General features: G+C 36.6%; 1 protein-coding gene across 4 annotated transcripts in view; it reads left to right on the forward strand.

Moving 5' to 3' along the window:
- The window catches only part of LOC121427653 (echinoderm microtubule-associated protein-like 2), a 31895-nt gene extending 11526 nt beyond the window's left edge, over positions 1-20369 (forward strand). For 3 of the 4 annotated variants that reach the window (XM_041624161.1, XM_041624162.1, XM_041624164.1), the window contains 20 exons: positions 147-438; positions 1328-1569; positions 2256-2506; positions 3144-3293; positions 3885-3954; positions 6148-6174; positions 7572-7673; positions 8382-8477; positions 9359-9391; positions 9653-9793; positions 10428-10524; positions 11208-11380; positions 12203-12340; positions 12816-12947; positions 13555-13714; positions 14586-14683; positions 15359-15446; positions 16061-16153; positions 17034-17164; positions 19026-20369. In XM_041624161.1, the coding sequence (XP_041480095.1) occupies positions 147-438; positions 1328-1569; positions 2256-2506; positions 3144-3293; positions 3885-3954; positions 6148-6174; positions 7572-7673; positions 8382-8477; positions 9359-9391; positions 9653-9793; positions 10428-10524; positions 11208-11380; positions 12203-12340; positions 12816-12947; positions 13555-13714; positions 14586-14683; positions 15359-15446; positions 16061-16153; positions 17034-17164; positions 19026-19193 (2682 nt within the window). In that variant the 3' untranslated portion in view covers positions 19194-20369. The remainder of the gene's footprint in view (positions 1-146; positions 439-1327; positions 1570-2255; positions 2507-3143; positions 3294-3884; positions 3955-6147; positions 6175-7571; positions 7674-8381; positions 8478-9358; positions 9392-9652; positions 9794-10427; positions 10525-11207; positions 11381-12202; positions 12341-12815; positions 12948-13554; positions 13715-14585; positions 14684-15358; positions 15447-16060; positions 16154-17033; positions 17165-19025) is intronic. The other variant, XM_041624163.1, reaches the window with a different exon arrangement.
- Positions 20370-24881: the final 4512 nt, after the last annotated feature.

The following is a 24881-nucleotide window of genomic DNA, read 5'->3' on the forward strand; positions in this document are numbered from 1 at the left end:
GTTTTTTTGCACTGATACTATGCGAATGAAGAGCCTAAAACTTTGCATTCTTCGATTCGGTGGATATTGATATTTTCATGGAAAAATAATGTAATGGCGACCGAGCCATTTTATGGTAACTTTTATTTTCCATATTTTTCCGTCAGGTTCTCAGTTTTACCCAGCTCTTTCGCGACTTCAAGGACCAGAGTATGTTCATTGCCTGCGGGTACGAACCCTTGAAACGGACGTCGAATCTTGGACGACAGCGGGACGACGCAGACGATATCAATGATTCAGGGGATAAGGTGGTCATGGACGACATCATTGATGACGACTCAAAGCCTTCGCAACGAGCTCCAGCTATTGCCAAGGTCGGAAGGTATGCAATGATGTACAACGACTGGAAGAAGTTCAAGAATAAAAGATGGAAGAAAGAGGAGGAAACGGTTCAACCAGGTAATGATATTGTTGAATTTATGATCTCGCTTGGGATGTTGAATGTACATCATAAAAAAACGTTTTACGACCCAAAGCGAGAGTGTAGCATAAATGCTATAACATAATTATTTCTCACTTCTTTTCATTTTTTTAATGGATTGTGTAATACCATATCTTTGTCAGATGATCCTTTTTAATTTTTTAAGAAACCACAATGGATTTTGTTCAGTTTGATTTTAATTCAAATCTGCGAAACTGAATGATAATCAATTTCGTTAGGTCCTATTTATAGCCATAGTACATGTGACTCATTAACGAGTTGATCACTTTGATGAAAGTAATATAATGTACCTATGTGCATTGTGTTGGAATTTGCATAATTATGTGGGTCCCAAAAGATCATACCGGGCGTGGTTGCTCAGAAATAGAGCACCCGCCTTGTTGATAAAGGTAATGGGTTTGATTATCGGTCAATAATAACAAAGATCTGCTAATTAAAAATGAACCATCTGATTTCTTTCCTAGGGATCTTCAAATTAGAATGGAGAAGGGTATACAAGTCTCACTCAAGCTAAAGTTAATATCATACATGGGCAAAAGTTATTATGAGTACAAAAATCATACCCCCGTTCTTTTAAAACTCCATGAGTGCATCCAAAACATTCTCAAATGGCACTACCTTCAGATATCCTCCGTGCAACATACTTCAAGAATACATGCTTCAAAACTTTAAAAATACATAATTCAAACCCCGTACGTACTTGTACAGGTTTTTTCAAACATCTTTTGTGTCCCTTGACATGTTTTACTTAATGATTTCAAATACTTCTCTGAAGTCCCATACTTCAGAACAATATAGACTCAACAGTAAGCACATTATTTCTTCCTTTTTCCCCTCATCTTCAAGCTTATCCTGCAAGATCCCTAATACCCGTCCGTTCCAAGGAACCTCCCCTGCCGCCGATGAAACCCCGCAAAGCATTCCTAAGCAACAGCCAGGACAGCGCCACCACGGATGAGAGTGTGGAATTGATGGACTTCGAGGAGGAGACTGGGAAGCAGAATGCCCGGGGTGTCCAAATAATAGAGGGTCGAATGCCGTACAACCTCCGAGAGAGCAAACAGAGGCTCCTTGATAAACGGCTGCAGGTACAGTGTTGTCCCACATCGGTTAATCAATGAATCTGTTGTCCATTAAATTAATGATAAATAATAATAATAATAACGTTTTATTTACCCAGGGTAGCCACTTAAGTTAAGCTCTACCAGCGGATCCTGCATAACATAATATTACTACCCTTCTCCAGTCTAAATGCTGAGCGCCTAGCAAGAAGTGTGTGTGTGTGTTTAAGTTTTGTCAGACGTGTATCAATCAGATATGATTAATTACGTCTGGGACCGACCTTTAACGTCACCATCCGAAAGACGTGACCAGGGCTCGAACCTCTGCATCAATTTGTAACTTCCCCACAGCTTGGATTACAGGCGCACGCCACAACGCCCAGTTGGCAGAAGGCAGAAGGTCCCATTTTTATAAGTCTTTGGTATGACTCGTCCGAGGATCGAACCCACGACCTCCCGTTCATGAGGCGGGCGCTCTACCACTGAGCCACCATCAAAATCATCAGCTTGATCACTGCATGTTCATGATAAAATTGATAAAACAGTTTTCTCAATAATGCAATAAATTTGTTTAATAAACTTTGATATCGTTTACTCCCTCTACTCATTCTAGCAAAAGAGCACCTTCAAGTTGATATCAATCTCCCTTTTGTTTTGACGGACTATGTCCTGTGAGGATTACCTTTGTTATTGTTCTGTCCTTAACTTCCCAGCTTGAGAATTCCCCCGATCACAGCCAATCTGAGGACGATCTACACGGACCCAACAAGAACAACAAGCCACCAGGAGCAAGACGAAAGGAGAAGAAAGTCGCCAAACAACAGCAGCAACATCCCAAGAAATTCTTACCGAGTCCGGTTAGCGTGGAGGTACACGGCCAACTCCGTGAATTCTTGCCGCCTTCTGAAGAGCCGAATAAGCAACCCGACTCCGCACCCAAAAAGAAACTCAAGCTGGAGTGGGTGTATCCTTTAGTCAAATGTAGAATTTTCCCATCTTCAGATATTGATTGCCGCTACCAATTACCGCTACCAATTAATCATAACGTTTCGAAGTTATCACATGCAATATTGCATTTCTTACTATATATGTTTTGGTAGAATAAGAAAAAACGGTTTAAATCTGGTGATTTGTAAACGTGCCTGATAAATGTAAAATGTTTTGGTGTTTTGATATTTGGGTTTGGGTGTTTGTTGACTATATACCACGATGAGTATTTTAATCATCGGAGTGAGAATTATTTCAAATGGACGTTGAATCGTGCACCTGTCATCAAGGGCTTGGAAAACATTAGTGTATACTTACTTACATTAGACCGGAGATGATGTTGTCGAGTAAATTTGGATAGATTTCTGAAAAGTTGAAACAGCACAGATTTTAGAAACGTCGCAAATATTCTGATAAACATTAGTTCGGTATGAATCCAGAAGAAAGATTACCTGCACATAATTATGCTCACTCCTAATAAAATTCATGAATGAGCATGACTGTGCAGACCAATTTATTTGAATTTATACCCATTTTGCCTTCCGAACCGTTATTTTTTCGTAATCTCTCTAAGAAGCTTGGTTTCTGATCCTTGACCAACATGACCAACACAGCTATGGCTACAGGGGATTTGACATGCGTAACAATCTCTTTGTCCTCTCATCCGGTGAGCTCCTCTATACAGTCGGTGCAATCGCCATCTTGTACGATAGGGATTTAGGTGAACAAAGACACTATCTCGGTCACAATGAAGACATCCAAAGGTATGAACCAATGTCAGATTCTTGAATCATTTTATAGGGAATTAGGTTGACGTAATTCGAGTATAGACATGCAGTGACATTGCCATTCTATGATCCAGACAAGTGCCCCTTCAATTTCTTAATAATGGGCCTCACAATCAGCGACTGATCCAGAATTTCATAGGTGAAGGGTGTAGAAAGTCGGTTTTGGTATTCACCCCCCCCCCCCCGCCCTCTTCAACTCCAGAATCCTCGCCTATACATGAATCTTAAGGATATCTAATGAAGATATTAACGTATTCATCAATCAGTAGACATGAAGCTATGTGAATTACGATATCATATCGTCCCTGGTTTCATAAAACTTTATATCAATAGAAATTGACAACATTCAGTTTAAGCATTTGAAATGCAGCTGCTTTTTCATTGGCTAAATACAGATTTTTCATAGATTTAATACATGTGTCACTGATAGCAAATGTAGTGAAACATAGTTTCATAGGTCTGAACAGTTATCTGACAACCAAAGTCAAACTTATATGAAAAACCTTTATTATTTTTCTTCAACATACGTTATGATAAATTTCTATTTTTGTCTTGTTGTGACTACAGTATCGCCGTCCATCCATCTGGTACATACGTAGCAACGGGGCAAATGGCGGGACAACTTCCCGATTCGACGGTAAGAATGTATATTAATTAAAATATTTATGGACATTAATATTTCCATGTTTCGATTACCACATCACATTTCATTGCCAACCTCTCCTTTTCCCTCCAAGTTTCCCCCTCTCTCTTTGTTTTTTCTCTTCCTACATTTCTCACTTTTTTCTATATCAGTTTATTTTTAGAGGCCCTTTCCGTTAAGGAACAGATTTATAAATGCACCTGAATGATAACAGAGCCTGATTTGCAAAAAATGGACTGGAAATAATCATTATGGAATCTTTTATGCCATTTTTAAAGTATTTCCTGTTTGAAGACTTTGACGCAATATCAGTTGACATGATTGAATCCATATTTATATATTCCCCACATTCCCCCCCTCTCTCTCTTTCTCTCTCTAGCTCTTTTCCAAACTGTCTTTTATTTTATCACCATCCACTTCCTTTTATATTCATATTTTTCCCATCCCCTCTCCCTTTTATAAACAGGCATAATAATAGATTTATATTTATATCTATCCCACTAGCCCTAACTCCATCGGTCTGGTAATAATTTATATCTCTCTTATCTGCCACAGACATGTTCATGATATTAATGTTTCACTGAACAGAACAATAAACACAATTATTTCGAATATATCATACCCGGACAATTTATAAGGGTCCTTTGTTATCAACCAATCTGAAATGAATAAAAAGCTTATCATTTTCAAGGTCTTTCGATTTATACCGAACAATGCTCAATCCTCCTAGTCTCATCGTGCATTATTGTGAATCGATGAGAAATTGATCTACAGGCTTGCTCAGATACAATGCCCTTGTCAGAAAGGGATACAATCAAAGGCAACTCTAAAAATTAAGCATAACCAAGCTCATATTTGGGATTTGTGCGAGATTGCTAAAGGTTGCGTTGAAATGCAACCCCTTCCTGCAAGGACTGGTAGCATTGTATGGAAGTTGTTAACATTACATGCTTCATCTCTGCCGGAAAGAACACAGTCCCACAGTGCGGTAGCATTATGTTCACAGTGTGTTCACAGAATGTTCACATGATGTCACAGGGTGTTCAAAGTGTGATCACAGTGTGTTCTACAGTGTATACACAGTGTGATCACAGTGTTTTCACAGTGATTTCATAGTGTGTCCACATTGTGTTCCCAGTGAGATCACAGTGTGTCCGTAGTGTGTTCACATTGTGTTCCCAGTGAGATCACAGTGTGTCCGTAGTGTGTTCACATTGTGTTCCCAGTGAGATCACAGTGTGTCCATAGTGTGTTCACATTGTGTTCCCAGTGAGATCACAGTGTGTCCATAGTGTGTTCACATTGTGTTCCCAGTGAGATCACAGTGTGTCCATAGTGTGTTCACATTGTGTTCCCAGTGAGATCACAGTGTGTCCATAGTGTGTTCACATTGTGTTCCCAGTGAGATCACAGTGTGTCCGTAGTGTGTTCGCATTGTGTTAACAATGTAAATCACAATAACCTTTGTTAGATTTAAGTATTTTAATAGTGTGAATCGCATTTATATATATATATATAGATGTGAACACATTTTGAACACTCATACTCTCTTAATGCCCACAGTTCGAATATTTTTTTTGCGCTGTGCAGTGTGAGTATTTTGAGCGTGAATCATATATTCATATTTCACACTACGTGATCCACCTGTGAATTCTCACACTGTTGAGGTTTCAAAGTATGAAATCACATTTCCACTGTTGAATTTGGGCATTTAACAGAGTGAATCACATCTTCACATATTCCAGTATGTCAGCACAATGTCAACACACTGTGAACACACCATGAACACACTATGAACACATTGTGTGATATTGTGTTCTTTCCATCAGGTTAGAGATAATGGTTAGACGGGGTTCCTATATTATAAACAGTATGTTGTGTGTGGATCCTTGTCATTTGATGGAGATAAAAACCTCTCAAAACCATGACCACGATTCAATAAAACCAGTATTTGGTATCATTCATTGGCAAATTGTCATGTTAGGTAAAACAATTGACTAGTCACGTGATAGATTGCAGCCAATCATATGATTCAGATCCAAATCACCATTTCATAATTCGTAATATCTGCCCGTTCTCGCTCATACTAACTGCGTTTTGTCGACCTCAGTGAATATTGATTTTGTTTTTAATATTTGTAGTAATATTGTTTAATAATATTGTAGTTGATATTTACTTCTTATAAAGCCGTCAGATGTCGCTGCATGTCATTGCGTAAGTAACCATAGTAACAAATAAATTGCACAAAATGTCGCACCCCTCTAAAAAAATCATATAGACTCCTTACATAAACACACTGCACTTGCACCGTATTATGCATTGTAACTGTTTCGTGGCATCCGTTTAGTTGTGTATATGCACAAATACGAAAACAAACTTGTTTGCCCTTTTAGATGTCACTTAAATGAGTTTGTAATTTTCTACGTCTGTTTTTTTACCTGAAACATGATATTAATATTCTGATGCACTGTAGTTATGTGTGATATTATCCAGATCTTGACTGTTAGGGGTATGATATACCGCTATAGTTGAAATTTACTGAAAGGGTTATATTTTCCGATATGTGACCCGATATGGTCGTCAGGGGAATATTGCATAACACAGTCTAGTCGTCAGTATCTGTTATAATCACGTATTGATTGTTGATAAGCATAACAGAAAATTATGTCCTATGACAAAATGAAATAAAGTAAGTAGCTTCCACGAATCACTCGAAGATTAATTTGTAGTTGAAACCGTTCATATCACCAATTCATAGCTTAATCAAGCATGATCTTTGTGCAGAAATAAACAGGGATTTCAAGCATAAATTTCCTTAAGAAATTCAGCCGGCTATTCCATGTGTGGCACTCGGTATTCGAGATATATGCCTAGTTTGCTGGAAAATGTCAACGCTTAATCAAAGCACTATAGTTTTTTTTTAAATTTTTTTTAAAGAAATACACAATATTTCAAGCGTTGATTTTGTGCACTAATTCAGCAGGCTATTCAAAATTTCATATCGTGGTATCACCAATCTAATATCATACAATTTTATTTCTGTGATATCACCAATCCACAATTTATTCTAGCACTGGTTTTATACAAAAAAAATTCAAGCATTCATTTTATGCAGCAGGTCGGCTGACTGTAATTCATCTGTTCAAACATGTCAAATTCGCTTGTCATTCGATCGACAGTTTAGTGCAGAAATCCAACACTCGTACTAGGTTTGTGCAGAAATAGTGAAACATCATGGGCAACCCCTTTCGTTCGTACGAAATTCATTTCCTTCATTCTTACTTCACTTAACTGATTAATCTTAGAACGTTTCAATATTTCATATAAGCTATAAGAATCAAAACCCCACATAACATCTAGGAAGATCGGACCTGCATATTTTATGGCATTGGCCGTTATTATTGATAATTTTGTCCAGAAATTCAACATGGCATCCGAATTTTGATTTTATGATATGAATGGCGTAAAGCAGGAGCCCCGTTTGCAAGCTTTGATGACATACATTCCAGGTGACTTGCGACAGATTCCTTAGATCATAATAAGAAAATAACCAACACCCGATCATTGTATATTATCGTATAATTGATCACTTCTATTCCCGATTATAATAGGCACACATTAGAGTATGGGAGGTGCAATCGCTCTGTACACACGCCATCCTGGGCCTGGATTTCTTCGCCGAAGGCATCGCCTGTCTCAGCTTCTCAAACGAGGTATAAAACGATCATCATCTCTAGCAAGAATTGATTATTAACCGTCTATCCTGTTTGTGTAAATCTGATCATCTCACTTTTATTTCATTTACTTTCTGTATTATTTCATTTACCTTCTGGAATATTCTGAATTATCACGGTCTGTTCCTGATTTGAGGATTTTGCTGGTTCATCTTGTAATTGTGGACTATCTTAAGAATATTCCAATATTATCAAAATATTATAGGCCTGCAAGCTTAGAATATTTTAACAAAATTTAAATGTCCGCCATCAAAGTACAAATCTGAAGAAGAAAACAAATATACGTGAATAGTCGAGTTTGGCGTCATATGTGACCCAAAAATGCCCATGTAACTAACATGACTAAGAAGGCTGCAAGAAGCAAATTGGAAAAGTAAAAGGACCTCCACTCTTAAAGAGGCGCATTTCTTCCCTCACATTTACCTTGGCGGGGGGGGGGGGTGTAAGAAAGGCAAAATCACCGTAGGATAGTTATAACTTTGGGCCAACTAGTTGCGGGGCACGCGCACCTTTAGTGACACTCTCTAGAAATTGTCTCTAGACTAGACTTTAGATTATCAGCAAATGAAAAATTAAATTAGGGTGACTTACCATCTGTGAAATGTTGTTTCTTTTTATTCATGATTAGTATTATTACTCTCTTTTTTTTCTTTCTTTCTTTCTATCTTCTTTCTTTCTTTCTTTCAGAACAATGGAGAGTGGCTCATGGCCGTTGAACAGGGTACTGATCACGTGATCAGTGTGTGGCAATGGCAGGAGGATCGTATCTACACTAAATCAAGTGTAAGTCTGCAAATAAAACAAAACAAAATAAAAACAACGGAATCATTACGTAAATTAGCAGCTGTTCTATATACTTCATTTTATTCGTTTACATATTGCATGACCCTGTAAGTTTCCTTTATTTTATTTTAAAATTGTCTTAGTTTTTCATTTTCGAATTCATCCCTGATCTGATTTGGGGTATGTTCTTAAGACCTTTCGAAATAATATAATAATAATGGTATTTTATTTCAAGGCTGTTCGCAACAAGAGCTACTTTTACATATAAAAACAAACAGTATAAAACATACCTACAGTAATACTTAGTAAGAAGTATGAAAATAGTATTATACAACTATACAAAGCATGAAGAAATATAAAATCATTAATGCTTTTGTGGTTAATATGAATCATATTAATAATAACCAGTAGTATTCCAATGGACACTTTGTTTTCTACTATGCATCCGGTTACTAACTTATCATCGGTTTAAAAAAAGTTTGTTTAAAGGATAGAGCATCATTGATGTAATTCTGTTGCTTAGATGTATTTTTTGTTTTGTTTCATGTAGCTTAAATTTTAATGATTGGCTTCATCTCCAAAAGACAGTCCGCTGCAATAACTTGTTCATCATTTCAACATTTTAGGACACCAGTAGATAGAAATTTCTACATCGATACAGGTCACTTTCTTTAACCGTATTTAATTTTAAACTTGATGGAAGAATTTTATATATTTCGACATCTCAACTATTTATTGTTTCCTACGAGATAAACGTTTTATATGTTCTAGGACTTTGAAAGCTGCATGTGTGCATTCTTGAGTACTAGCCATGTACCTGTCACTTTATATTCGTCAACCTCTTTTTCACACGTTTCTTCATTTTTTATTATTTTTGGCAGGATTACACGTTATACGATGCCGCGTCAAATCAGGTATGTAATGAAATATTTCAGATTGAAATATATCTTCAAACGAAATAAGGATTCTTTAACCTATGTTCCCTTTATATATGCACTTGTAATCGATCCGAAAAACTGATTTAGGTAGATAAAATAGGCCTATTGGTATCATAGTGTCTCTATTCAAATATATTAATGGCTTTTAATAAATGAGAAGTTATTCGAACATATTGCAATCACATTGTTCATCAATCACCTTTAAACTCTTATTTCGACTTCTTTCTTTTCTTTCAGGCTAGTACGGATGCTGTCGTGTGTGGCGCTTTTCATCCTTTTGACGACACCACGGTAGTGACGGCTGGGAGACAACATCTTTATTTCTGGACCCTGACTGACAACCGGCTGGTCAGGGATAAAAGGAGTGGGACATGGGATGTAAGTAAAGAGAAGGAGAAGAAGATGAGGCATGAAGGAGAAGATGGGGAGGAAGAGACATATCATGAGTAAGAAGAGGACGAGGCGAAGGAGAGAGAAGAGATATAAGAAGAGGACGAGTAGGAGGAGACAGATTAAGATGAGAAAAAAAAGTGATGGAGGAGAGAGATAATGACGAAGAATTGGCGGGAGCGACCGATGAGGAAGAGGAGGGGAGGAAGAAATAGAAAATAAACAGAAGTAAAATGAATGAGACCCATAAGAAAGAGAAGGATGGGGAGAGGCAGAAGAGAAGAAAAAGAAAAATAGGAAGAGGACACTGAGAGTGAAGAAAATTGATGATAATGGTGATCATGATGATTATGATGATGATGATGATGATGATGATGATGATGGTAATGATGATGATGATGATGATGTTGATGATGATGATGATTAGGATTATCTTGATTAAGATGATGTTGGTATTGAGACATGTGATTGGGTTGGTTAAGATGGTAATGGTGGTGGTGATGTTAGTGGTTGTTGTGGTGATGGTATAGTGGCAATGAAATGACGGCAAATCTGACATGGTATGGAAGGATGCAAGACGATGATGTTAGTAATGATAAAATCATTTAAACTTCCTAAACAGGGAGAAAAACCATCGTATGTAACCTGCATTGAGTTTTCGCACACCGGTGACGTACTAACAGGGGACTCAAGTGGGTGCATTACAGTCTGGGAGAAGGGTAAGTAAACCGCCAGATCAGGGCTGATCCAGGATTTTCCGAAGGGGCAAATTCTTCTGAGGAAAATTTTGACAAGCCAAAAAAAAAAGGTTTTCAACCACCTTGACAAGCAAAAAAAAAAAGATTTCCATCGTGTTTTAATGGCAATTTTACATTACACAATTTTTATTTTGCTTCTCAAGGGGGGGGGGGCACGTGCCCCCTGGATCCGTGCCTGCACCAGATATAACCAGGGTGTAACCAAGTATTCTATGAAGCAGAATCATCACTGACCTTTGGTTGTAAGCCTCTAAAATTATGGAATCTGATTGGCTTAAAACAAATTAGTCAACCAAATTCACCTCTAACTGTAGTGATCAGAACTTGTATAAAATAGTTTATCTAAAAAGGTTTATCAAAAGGTATCATTAAAACTTTACCAGTGTGAATATGTTAAATAACTATATATGTTTCATTATTATTACGAATTGTGTATCTCAGAATCGACCTAGTTCAAAATGTTCGATATTTTAGGAAATGGTGGGAAAAAAACCCTTAGATTTAAAGAATATCTTGACCTGAACTTAAACCTGACATGCTATTATGGCAATACTTATCATAATAAAAATCCAAAGTGGTTAATCTAACTGAGATGAAGATTTCTTTTTAAACCCAAGTTGCATTTCTTTGATGTTCCAACGCAGATACCGACTTCACGTTCAAGCTTCGTTACATGGTCCAGCATGCCCATGAGCGAAGTGTCTTCGCCCTATGTATGCTAGAAGATGGCACCTTGCTATCAGGTGGCGGCTTGGACAGGAGATTACTGGCCTGGGACTCTCATAGCGGCTATACCTCATCAAAAGTTGAAAGACTTGTAAGTAAATTGAAATGGGAGGATGGATGATGAGCAATCCTGTAGCTAAGTGGGTCCGGGGGGGGGGTCAAAGGTAGGAAAACATATAGGAGAGGGAGGGAGTATTTGTGGGCCAATTGAGCTGTAAGGTTTTTTTTTTTTGGGGGGGGGGCTTGTCGAATTTTTCTAAAACAAAATTCTCAACAGTTTTGATCGAAGACCCTGTTTTTTATTTTTCATTATTATTCATTTATCTATTTATTTATTTGTTTATTTTATTTATTTATTTATTTCGAGGGTGTAAGCCCATGTTCATATTCAGAACCCCCTAATAAAATTCCATTGTTACGGGGCTGATAGAGTCAAATTCAATGATTGGTTCATAATGGACAACATCAGAGAGTACACCCTGAGAAAAAAATGGGGCAATTGGCACCTCATAAGCAATATATTACTGGGAGCATCTTCCACGGGCAGGTGCAATTTTTCATTATTCTGGTCTGTCATAAGCAGAGATTTATCCATTATAAGAATATTTGTTACTCATTGTTTCACACCGAGCATGTTGGTACAGTGGTTGAGTGCCCACCATGATTGGGAGGTCATGGGTTCAAATCTCTGCTGATTTAAACCAAAGACTTATATACAATATTTGGAGCCGAGATCTTCAATCTCCTACCTGGAGGTGCTCAGATCAGAAGGAGTAATATTGTAAATTTATTTTTTGGGGGGGTTCACTGGTAGATTAACTGGATATAGGCCTAAATTATTATTATTTTTTCATTATTGTTTTTCTGTTATACAAATATCTAATCATAGTTTCTCTTCTTCCTTTCATTACAGTTTCCAGAGAACGCTGGTGGCATCAGGACCATCACTCCACTGAACCCCGGAAGTCCCGATGGTCTAATTGCCATAGGAACGACCCGGAACCATATCATGGAGGGGTCACTTCAGACGAAATTCAAATATGTCTTACAGGTATGGGTATTTACAGAGCCATATATCCACGAACATATTGGGGGGGGGTTCGTGATAAATAAAGTGTAAAGTTTATTTTCTGTTATGATGATTTGAAATCTAAATATATATCCAGCATGAATTCGTCTATTGAGACTGAATAACATTTTTGGTTTTGATATTGTGTTCAATTTCAGTTCAATCTATCTTAGCATATAGTCCTAGTGTGCGATGATCTATACTCAAATTCATACACCCGAGCATGAAGGAACTGTGATTTTGTCATCTTTTTGTTTGAGAATATTCTTTAAACTATGATAATGTTGTTTGAAATATACTTTATTGGGCTAACCTCGATTTATAGTATATGTTGCAATTATGTTAGCTCCAATTAACAGTTTTCAATGTAATGTTTCATTTTAATATATTTGAAGTGAGAATCGTAAATAAATTCAATTCAATTTAATCTATATTTTATAATTTTTTTTGTTTAAAGGGACACAGTGAAGAGCTTTGGTCGTTGGCGGCGCACCCTACCAAACCGGTATTTGCTACAGCTGGTTATGATCAACACGTGATCAGTTGGCGCGCTGACGTCCATCGTCTGTCATGGAAAGTTCATGTTGAGGTATACAAAAACAACAAGAAATAATTAAGGGAATATGAAAAAATCTTAATATAGAACAATGATTAAAAACCAGAATTTAAGTAGAAAAGAAATGCACATCATGAGATGAAGAAGAATCGTAGTGTAACTAATTAAAACAGACACATATATAGCTTATATAACAAAAAAGCACAAAAAAAACTACGGAGAGTTTAGGGTATTTATGTTTTGTGCCTGTCGATAAATGTAAAAAAATTGTTCATTAATTTACACGATTTATGCATATAATTTTGTGAAGAAAAATTGTCGCTCATTTCATTAATGGTTTTTGCATTTATTTTCACTGACAAGATTGTTTATATTATGTTTCAGTGAAAATTACCATGTGCTTCATGATCCCCCCCCCCACCCCCTGTTTCCTTAATGCAAACATGACACAAGGTTGTCTTTACTTGCTACTCAAAAGAATGTAAGCAATTCTCAAGCGCGTGTTTCTGATTGATTAAAAATCAAGCAAAGTTTACTTTGAGAGCTGAGTATGACTGCTACTACTTCATGTACATGTATGTAAATATGAGAACATAATCTTTAATTATTCGTGGTTGTTTCATTGTGATTTATCTTTCAGAAATGTTGCGTGTGTTGTGCGTTTAGTCAACCATCTGGAAATGTGTTAGCTGTGGGTACGACTGGTGGTCGATTCATGGTGCATAGCTCAGAAGATGGGATGCACGTCACTTCCGTTCAGCTTGGCAAAGAACAGATAGATGTTATTCAGTATTCCTCAGGTAAACTAGTAGTGGTAGTGGTGATGGTCATATTGATGATGATGGTGATGATGATGATGGTGATGATGATGATGATGGTGACGATGATGATGATGATGATGATGATGATGATGCAGATGATGATGATGTTGATGATGATGATGATGATGATGTTGATGATGATGATGATGTTGATGATGATGATGGTGATGATGATGACGATGAAGATCATGATGACGATCATGATGATGGTGATGGTTGTAATGGTGATGATGATGATGGTGATGATGGTGATGATGATAATGATGATGAAGATGATGATGATGATAATGATGATGATGATGATGATGATGGTGATGATGATGATGGTGATGATGATGATGATGATGGTGGTGGTGGTTGTAAGGGTGATAGGAATTATAAAAGTTGTTATGACGGTGGTGTTGAAAACGTTGATGATAACGACGATCTTAAAGATAAGAGTGGTGCTGGTATTAGAAGCGATGGTGACGAGGGTTTTATGGTATTGATCATGAAGAGGAGAAGGATTTTTAAAGTTGAGGGTGATGGTTTTCATTTTAAAGATCATGATTATTGGTAAGCGTTTAATGAAAGGATGTTTATCCGATGCTTATCTGACAAAGTCTGTTTTATCCGATAGTAACTATGGTAGTAGTGAAACACTTATGATTCTCAGCCAGTCAAAATCGAAGAAAATTAATCAGATTTGACAGCATATCGGACACATGTTATTGAATCGCTCTCCAGTAGACAAAACTACGTACATTGCCTCCAAGTACTTCTAAGCCTCGCGCAAAATGTTTCGCAATGTCCCCCTTCCTTTTAAGAGCTAATATCTGAGTAATATTTTATTGATATTTTTTTATCGTAGATGGTACTTTTCTTGCGCTGGGATCACATGATAATTGTATATATATCTTCTCTGTTATGGATGAAGGCCATGTCTACAGGAAACTAGGTGTCTTGGAGGTGAGTAGAAGTGATATCTTGTCAGTATGATGAGGGGTGGTCAAATCTTCTTACAACTAAGAATAAAAAGAGGTCTAATGTCACTACCACTTTCAGAACGAACCGTCAAAGGTTATTCTGGCAAGCCCCACCGCCCCCCCCAAAAAAAAAGAAAAATAAAAGTCACCATAATTTCCGGAACTAACCGCCCCTTCCTCCTGTCTCTCTATTAAAACCATTGGTGACTAATCAAAATATGGATATGAGGCGAAGCTGAAAAATATCATATGGAAGTAACAATTTTTCTTCAACTTTAAAAGAGTTGAAGATCGTCACCAGAAGAGGAAATTGAAAGCGGCTGTCCTCGGCGATCTTGATGCAGTGAATTTGTGCAAACTGCCCCATAAACTGCGCCCTGTCTCCTGTTTATTATGATGCGATTTACTCTATATGCAATGGGAAATGTATCACAATGAAAATGGAAAAGTTTTACTGATTACAGTGCATGGAGTAACCCTGATTTTTTCGATGTATTTCGTTCGATGTCGTACATGACTGCGTAATTATATTCCTATATTGATCTAATCCTGATGTGAATATAGTATATTGTGCATAGTGTGACCCTGTTTACCTTTTATTATGATGGCCGTAGTTACGACTTGCCTTGATTTGTGTATTATGATTGTTGATTTTCAGGGTCATGGTAGTTTTATCACTCACCTCGATTGGTCGGAAGATGGCGCCTATCTCCAAAGTGTTTCGGGAAACTACGATCTTCTATTCTGTAAGTGTGCACCAAAGTTTTACTCCTCGAATTGCTACATTAATACTCTCAATTTCACTGAATCGAGGAAATTTTCCAGACAGTTAGATTGAAGACAGTTCATAAAATGTTCGATTCACTATATAGTACATAGCTTTTACAAGTCTTCATTTTTTATAGTTATCTTCTTAATATGACTAGACTTAGTTTGGTCAAATTAAAAGCAGTTGCTCCCAGCTGACGCATGATTAAATCATTTCAATCAGTTTGCTTCAAGAGTATTATGCATTGCTTTCAAGCATTGTATCAATCACTGTACTAATGTTGCATATCATTCATTATTATTATTATTTTCATTATTCTATTTTATTCTGGCGCTGCATAGTGGCTGACGGCCCAACGATTAATTGGGCCAAAACAAATTTTCGGAGGATTTATGTTTCTGTTTATTTCTGTTTTGAACAACAACAAAATATGGATTTTCGATTTTTATTAATTATTATTATAGTAGCAGTATTATTATTAATAGTAGCATTATTATGATTAATATTATTATCACTATTATTATTATTATTATTATTATTACTATTATCAGTATGAGTAATTATATGACAATACGTTGGTCTTTCCTTTAGGGGATATTGAAAATCTACACCGTGTGAAAGCCAATACAACAAGGGATGTCGAATGGGATACACATAATTGTATACTAGGATATTCAGTATTAGGTAAGAGAGTGTCATTTAAAAAATGCTGCTCCTACTACTACTATTTCTTCTTCTTCTTTTTATTCTTCTTCTTGTTCTTCTACCTCTATATACTACCTCCACCACCACTGCTACTACGACTACTACTACTACTACTACTACTACTACAACTACTACTACTACTACTACTACTACTACTACTACTTCTATTACTATTACTACTACCTCTGACTACCACCACTATTACTACTATATGACTACTACTACTACTACTACTACTACTGCTACTGCTACTACTGCTGCAACTACTACTACTGCTACTACTACTACTGCTACTGCTACTACTGCTGCAACTACTACATTTACATTTACATCTAATTCTTCTACTACTTTTAAAATAACATTGATAAAAATACCCATAACAATAATAATCATGAAGAGCTACGATGTATTAGTGGCAATAACGCATATAATAATCACAATTCAGTTCAAAATCATAGTCATAATGACCATGATCCTGACAGTTGAAAACCATGCTAAGATTGCAAGAAGGATACTTGCTCCAAAAACCATTTAAAGAACATTATTGACAGTTTCACGTAATTACAATTTAGGCCTATATCACACTTATCTTTACATGAAAACTGATGATAAACCTACTAATACGTGACTGTACAATTTCATATAATTCCCTCTTAAAGGGTGTGTCATTTTTTTATTTGATAATGATGAAGATGATACTGGTTATAATGATTAAATTTTTGGAACGCAAAAGCTGTCTATCTAGATGTATTTTGTACTGGCGCGGCCGGTGCAAATCTTAATGATCGTCGGGACGGGGGGTGGCGGTGGATGCTAAACCTATGTTTCATATAGTTTTTTATCGCCATTTACTTCACAGGAATTTGGCCTGGACAGGACAAAGGCAGTGATGTAGACGCAGTGGCAAGATCCACTAAGAATAAGATGCTTATAGCTGGTAATAACATCGGTACAATCTCGGCCTACAGATATCCATGTACCTCGTATAAGGTAATGAAATACAATGTGACGGTCACGATCATTTTAATTACGACATTTATATAGCGCTTAAAACAATGTTTTGTAAGCGTTTAACCTCGCCTTAGAATGGTTACTCTGGTCGGACCCTCAATCATCCAAGAAATCTCTTCCTACAAGAAACCCATTGATTGTTTCATGAAGTGCTCGTAAGGTTACGTGCGACGTTACGATCGACTGGTGACCCTTTCTTAGGTACTAAAGCAACACCTGTGAAATCTGGGGGGTGTTTCACAAAGATTTAAGCATGACTTAAGTCGCACTTAAATGCCGACGCGTACATGATATGCAACGCGCGATCTTATTGATAGATACGCATTAGTGCGCGTCCTCATGACACGATCTGACCAATGCGGTCAAGCCTTTCATACCGTACGCAACTCGGTATTTAAGTGCGACTCTAAGTCATACTTAAATCTTTGTGAAACACCCCCTGGTGTGTATCGTTTTCCACGAGAAAGGATCACCAGTCGTTCGTGAACTCGATCCTAAATTACGAACAGCTTTATCAAATACATACCTGGGTGAAGAGTGGCAAATACAGTTAAATCCTTGCCGAAAGACGGGAGTGCAGAGGTGGGATTTCGCAACTGGTTCTCAAGTTTGAAATACTTCAAGTGTGTCATATTATAATAGTCGCATATATAGAGCACTGTCTCTCTATTAAAGCCATTGGTGACTAATCATTTTAACATGATTGTGATGATTATTTTCTTCATATGAAAAATATTTCCTTTAAGGATATGCCTATATGAACGAAGAAAAACATGATAAATCTATTTCACACGAGTTCTTTGGGATTTTTATGTAAAAACAAAATCTAGGAGTATTTTAACATGAGTCGAACGTATTTAGGTCTGTTATTGAAAGAGCGGTTTTAAGAAATGACAAAGTTCGTGTAAATATTAAAGGGGAATCCAGCCTTGGTCATAAAAGGTAGTGTTGGAAAGGAGAAAAATAGATAAAACAGAATGGTGAAAGTTTGAAAGAAATCGGACCAGCAATAAGAAAGTTATGGCTGCTTTGAAACTGAAATCCCTATGATTATGTAGATTTCAAATTGGCAACTTGGTAAGTAAATTATGACAAGAGGCAAGGACAAATTTCCCATAGGCCATGTACTTAATTATCAGGGATTTGTGGTTTTCTCCTAACTGCCCATTCCCTTGGGGCAGTAATCTAAATATAACCCTGGTAGTATATTGTTTTATGTCCTCATGAAAGAAAAATAAAATTTGAAGTAAAACATTTGAAAAAAATGACATATTAGCCATTTTATGTATTGGAGTACATGGAAGAGTAGTCCTTGCCTTACATCACTATGACATCACATATGTGGCCAATTTGCAGTCTCCATGGATCTAGGGATTACCAATATTCACAACTTTAAAAAAAATCATAACTTTCTTATTATTTGTCAGATAGTGTTCAAACTTTCACCTATCAACTTGTCTGATTTTTCTTATTCCCCTAAGAACAAGTTTTTATTTGGGTTGGATTCCCCTTTAAATAAGATTTCGAATATCGATTCATTTCCAGAATTTCTTTCAAAAGGGATGGGATGGGGTATAATCGTTTATCCTTTTTAATCCGTAACAAAACAATCTAAAGTGGTATTATCCTTATGTGCAACGATTAAGAAGTATCTATGGATTCAATTCAATTCATTTAGTTATTTCAGATGCTGCAATATAAACTATACAAAGGTTAAAAAACATGTAGCACCTAAAAAACCTTACGCTTGTGCTCGAGCAAGGTGCTCCCTTATACAAAAAAATAACAGAGAATTTTGACCAAATTGAATATTCAGTTGTTGTTTTACTATTTATTTCAGGCTCGTTCGACTGACCTCAAGCACCACAGTTCTCACGTGACTGCGATTCACTTCCTGTACAACGACCATTACGTCATCACAGCAGGAGGTCACGATGCCGTCATCATGCAGTTCACCCTCGTTGACAAGATGAATGACAAGTTCGACAACCTTGCCGATAGCTTATGATAATATGAGGTCGTCGCCCCGCCATGCAGCATTTTTTTTTGCCCGTCAGTACTTGTGCACCCGACGCGAGTGGGGAGTAGGTAACTTTTTCATGAATTAGTCTATGGGAATGACGAAATATTAGGGTTCATTTAATCAGACTACGCCTCGTGAATATTCATGGTCACAGAATATATCATAATTTCCGACACATCCCTAATGCAACTTGACTGGTGTGGCGTGATCGTGATCGGTGTAAGACGAAGCGCTGAGACTACGAGTTCACTGCACTCAAAAATTATTGACGTACATTAGGTCCGGATCTCGCCCTAAACGACCTTTAAAAGTGATTATTTTTTAATTAAAAATTGAGGCAAGACTCTAAAGAACTACAAGTCCAAGATTTGTAGCCTAATTCAAAATCTCCAAAACAGCTGGGTGCATAAGGACTGACGAAAAAAAATCGCCGCCGGTGTAGCGGCGGATCCGGTGCTATATAGGCATATTCTTGGAACGCTATCTGCGGGCGGATCGTGTTCCAACTCCGGCGGATTCAGAGCCAATTTCTCTTCGACAGATTTCGTTCTTGCTATCGTTGCTCGGTCTGCATGCACACGGTACCCATTTCCTTCAAAATTTTATAGCGGGACCTACCATTCTTATTCATCTACTTTAATATGAAATAAATAAGAAAATCAAACCGCGTCAACCCGGCAGATAATTATGGTTCCGAGTAAAGAACGATATCTGCCGTTAAGAACCTGGCGGTTGATACCGTATCCGCCGTTGGAACCAGATCTGCCGCTACACCGGGCTGCAAGCACTTGGATAATTCTCAGATATAGCCTGATACCGCAAAAGCTAACCCACTTTGTTTATTATCTAGTTGCTTATTGGTGTTTGGTCTACACTATAGAACTTTGTCTAATACACTTTTCGTCTACTTCTCATTCGGTCTTTGGGCAATAGGCCTATAATGTTTACTTTGTCTACTTATATATATTTTTTACTTTGTCAGATGAAAATTTGGTTCATAATAAACAGTTCATTTAACCACATAGACTAAGTGGTGCCAGTCAAAGTGGATATTAGACGAAATGGGTATAGGTTAACTGGAAATGGTAGAGGTGTTGTGGCTCAATGGGTAAGTCTTCGGACTTTGAACCACAAGGTCCGGGGTTCAAATCCCACTGCAGCACTAGCGTCCTCAGGCAAGGCGTTTATCTATATTTGCCACTCTCGACCCAGGTGGAGTAAATGTGTACCCGGTAGGAAGGAATTCCTTGAATGCTCGATGCGAATGGGGTTGAGGGCACAAGATCATGCTGACTCTTTTAATCAGTCTGGGAAATTTGTGCTGTTGTGTCGACAAGAACCCGGATGGACAATCACAGTAGCATGAACAAGATATGAATTCTGTCATATTTTTGTCTTATTCCATAATGCAATATGATTCATAATTTATTTCAACGGTTAATTGATATATCATGTACTAGATGACATTGATATTATTGTGTATGTAATTACGTATTTATTTTATACTCGTAAGTGGAAGTGAATTTTATTTATTTTTGATACGACAATAAATATTTTGAATAAATGGACCCCCCCCCCCGTAGATCCATAAAGAGAAGGATCTGCGTATCTTTGGTTAAGAGTTAGCATGCGAGAATAGTTATATATTTTTAATAAAGTTAAAAGGTATTGATATAGATAGTTCTTAACATTGCATCGAATGAAATGAGTAATTTTTTTATTCCTGAATATGAATGTATCTAAATCTATCTAATTTGGTACAAATTATTTTCATTTTTGCTATACTGTGCTTTAACCCAAGATTACATTACAAATATTCCGGTGGATCCTATCCCCCCCCCCCACCTATTCTCTTACTTTCGTTAATGTCAGTGTTGTTTTTATTAACCTCCGGGAACCGAAATTATAGTGCTGTGTACATTCAATTTAAGATTTATCAGATCTTGGTTTTCATAGAAACTACTCCTCCATATTTCTTACATGCACCTTAGTGAAAAAAAATCCGACTTCCAACTCATATTTTTTCCTGCGACGATTCCATGTATTTTTGGATGATACATGTGGAACAAATGAATATGATTTGTAATGATCTCTTTTTTCTTTGTCAATGTTTTTGTGAAAGCAATAAAAATATATTTTATTAATGTTTTGTACATCAGGTCCCCGTCTTACAAAGACTCATGATTGATCCAATCAATCGTATAATTCTATGGAAATCCATCAGTGTCATATTTTTTTCTACAGGAAATTTGCACATAATCCTTCGTAAACAAAAAAGCACAGTGAATTTTCAAGGAAAAAAATGAATGCTTGAATATACATCATAGTTTGAACAAACATGCATTGTAGATGTTGATGTTGCTGGCCGCCCATAGTTGTGATTGATCGGATCAATCGCAATTTTTTTTCTTTAAGAAATTTGCACTATGTCTTTGGTAAACAAAAAGAAGCACACTGAAGCACACAAGAAAACGATGGATGTAGAAATATCCATGTACATGATGACTTTGTTAGCTTTCTATAGTTGCGGTTGATTGGCAATCGCATTTTTTTTTTTTGTAAGACGGAGCCCAGTTATTTAATTTTTTGTGACAAAAATGCATTTTCTGTTTATTTGGAGGGATAAGTGAATGAAAAGCAAGCTAATTGCATTATGATATATCAGCCATTCTTATTGTAAATTCATGGTATGGACTACGGACTATATCCTTATATGCAAAGGATGTACTCGAGTAATCTCTTCAAAATTATAATTTTCTTATAATGCGTTATGCTTTTTACTTTATCAGAAATAAATGTAACCATGGCAATTTTTACATTTTATATAGCATGCTTTATTGTAATATTTTTTTTGAAAAATTCTTTAAGAATCCAATTAAGGTTTTCAAACATGTACTACATAAGATCTATATACACTTAAAGAAATCTTCGTCTCTCTGCAGAAGAGCTAGATATAAATACATGTTTGAAACCGCTTTACTCCATATGGGGAGAAGTGGAAATATGTTAGACTTTACAGGCTTTAATCTAACATATTAATGCTTTGTATTTCCTTATTCAAAGCAAAAAAAATGTAACGAAGAAATAAAAATCGGATTCTTATACTCTTTGCACGCTGAATTATTGTGGGGGATCTTAATGACAATTTGTTTATGTTATTTTCTTCTAATTCAAGATTCTATATTGCACCATTGATATTTCTTATTTTAATAGATGTTATGCAACAACTATTGCCTTTTATTAGCTTATCCGATTTGAAGGTAGGGGCGAAAACTAATTATTATCGATTGTTGAATTTAATCGTACGAAGATTGCAACATCAGCGTGCAAAGGGTTAAGGGTATCAGAATTGCTGGATTCCCCTTTTTTAGATGACGTCATTTAGGGTGCATTTCCAAATGATATTTGGCACGTTTTTGGTAGCAGGACATGTGGAACCCCCCCCCCTACCCGAGGAAAAAGAGGGAAAAGAAGAAAACACAAGGAGTGGATAAAGGTAAGGTGACGGAAAGAACAGTAGTAATAACGGTGTCAAAGAAAAAAAAGGAAAATAAAGAAGTAGACGAGAAACCTAAAGATGAAAAATAATAAAAAGTCACGTTTTATTGTTCGAAGTGATTTTTTTGGCCCAATAGTGGGCCCGACAGTCACTGTAAGGCGCTAGATCCTTTGCATTGTTGAACGCTAAACAGGGTAGCAGCAGCTCCCATCTTTTAACGTCTTTTGGTCTGACGCGGCCGGGTTTTGAACTCCCGACATCCCGGTTGTGAGACGGACGCTTTACAGTGCGTATAAAAAACGCGCCAGATTTGAAATCTATAAAATTTTTGCTTCAAATTACGATGTCTGTATTTTGGTGTTAATAGGTGCTCTGAAGTCTTATCTTTCAAATGCCATTAAAAAAATAGTTTCGTTCATGCTTGAGTGAACACGGAATGTTTTTGTCTTGGGACTATAAAGGAGGCTTGCACCAAAGTGGCATAAAATGATAAATATGACGATCAGACTTATTGCTAATCAACAGATTACCCTAAACCTTTCCATTATCTTTGCCATAATTTTCAAATTATGCGGTCAAATATCATTTTCAAATCTAATTATTTGCTTGAATTGTCCTGTTGTTTCTAATTAATATGTTCCCTTTTAGCTTTTAATATTCCTTCTTCAAGCAAAAACTATTTTTTATTAACCGAAGTATGTGAGAGCGTGTATTTTTTTCAAATCCTTTCATTGTGTGCTACAAAGGTTATGGTCCATTTTTACAGTGCCATACAGATTGGCAGGGGCTCGGGGATGCCCCCCCCCCCTCAATTAAAAAAAATAATGACCAAGAAATAAAAGTGGAATGGAAATAAAAGGAAAATTAGTAAGTAACATTTGATATTGTTTTCTGAATATTATGTCAAAATCTTTCACAAAATTTGATATTGTAATAAAAAGTGGGAATATTTGCGTGCTCGCTTCGCTCGCTTACGTTTTTATACATTTTATCCGATCTGCCATATCTAGTTCCTTAAAAGTTGACTCAATTCACCATTGCCATTGAAAGACATGATTCCCTTCCTGTTTGTCCTGTCAAGCATATAATTAAACTTGGTCAAGGAATCAATAACCCGTTGAAAATGGATTCATGTTTTTTAAAGGTACCATAACATAATTTCTTTGAATAGTTACAAGTTTTCCCCATTATTAATGCAAATCTTCTTGCTTGGGTTGACAAAAAGTCTTCTTTTCTTACTTATGAAGAAAAATTTGACAGCATAATTCGATAATTATAGAACAGATAATGAAAAGGTTAAGAGGAAGTCTGCTGATTATAGCAAGAAGTCTCAAGATCATCATATTACTCATATTCTGCCATTCCGGCGCAAGCCTCGTTTTGAACCCCCAACAAAAAGGTCCTGTGTTCGCTCAAGACTGAACAATTTTTTTTATTGCATTTCAAAAATAAGAACCAAGAGCATCTATTAACATCAAAATATAGACATCATAATTTGAAACAAATATTTTATAGACTTTTCGAAACTGTCCCGTTTTTTTTTTTGGGGGGGGGATACGCACTGTATACCAACTGGGCCAACATATCGGACAAGCAGAACGACAAAATAAGCGAAAGTGTGAAAAGAAGAAGATTAGCAGAATATCACGGGGGGAAAAGATAGATGCAACACATCAACAAGATGATAAGAGGACGATGATATTATACCAAATAGAACACATCATCGTGGACATTTATAAAAATTACACGCACGAGGTAGCATTGGAACAGTTCTGACGCACCCGAGTCAGAGCCGAGGGCATTAGGACTGTTCAACAGGCCCATCTACAGGTAACAAGTGTGTTATAATTTTAATGGCAAAATTGTAATAAGATAATGATGTTGGACTTCGTTATTTTATCAAATATCCTCATCCCAAAACAATAACCCAACGATGACCTGTTAACAGAATTAGCAATCAGGGCTGATCAATCTTATGTAATAAATGTTTGATCACGTGATTATATTCAGCCAATCATAACTCATATCACCACTTTGTAATGCGTATCATTGATCATCACGTCCTGATTCATACCAAGTTTAGAGCTCACTTCTCAGGTTTACTTGCAATGTAAGAATTAAAAAAATCAAAGGATTCAGATTAAGAGTAATTTTTTTCTTTATTCGATTTTCGG

The sequence above is a fragment of the Lytechinus variegatus genome, chromosome 14 (genome assembly GCF_018143015.1).
Source record: "Lytechinus variegatus isolate NC3 chromosome 14, Lvar_3.0, whole genome shotgun sequence".
NCBI classification, from domain to species: Eukaryota; Metazoa; Echinodermata; class Echinoidea; order Temnopleuroida; family Toxopneustidae; genus Lytechinus; species Lytechinus variegatus.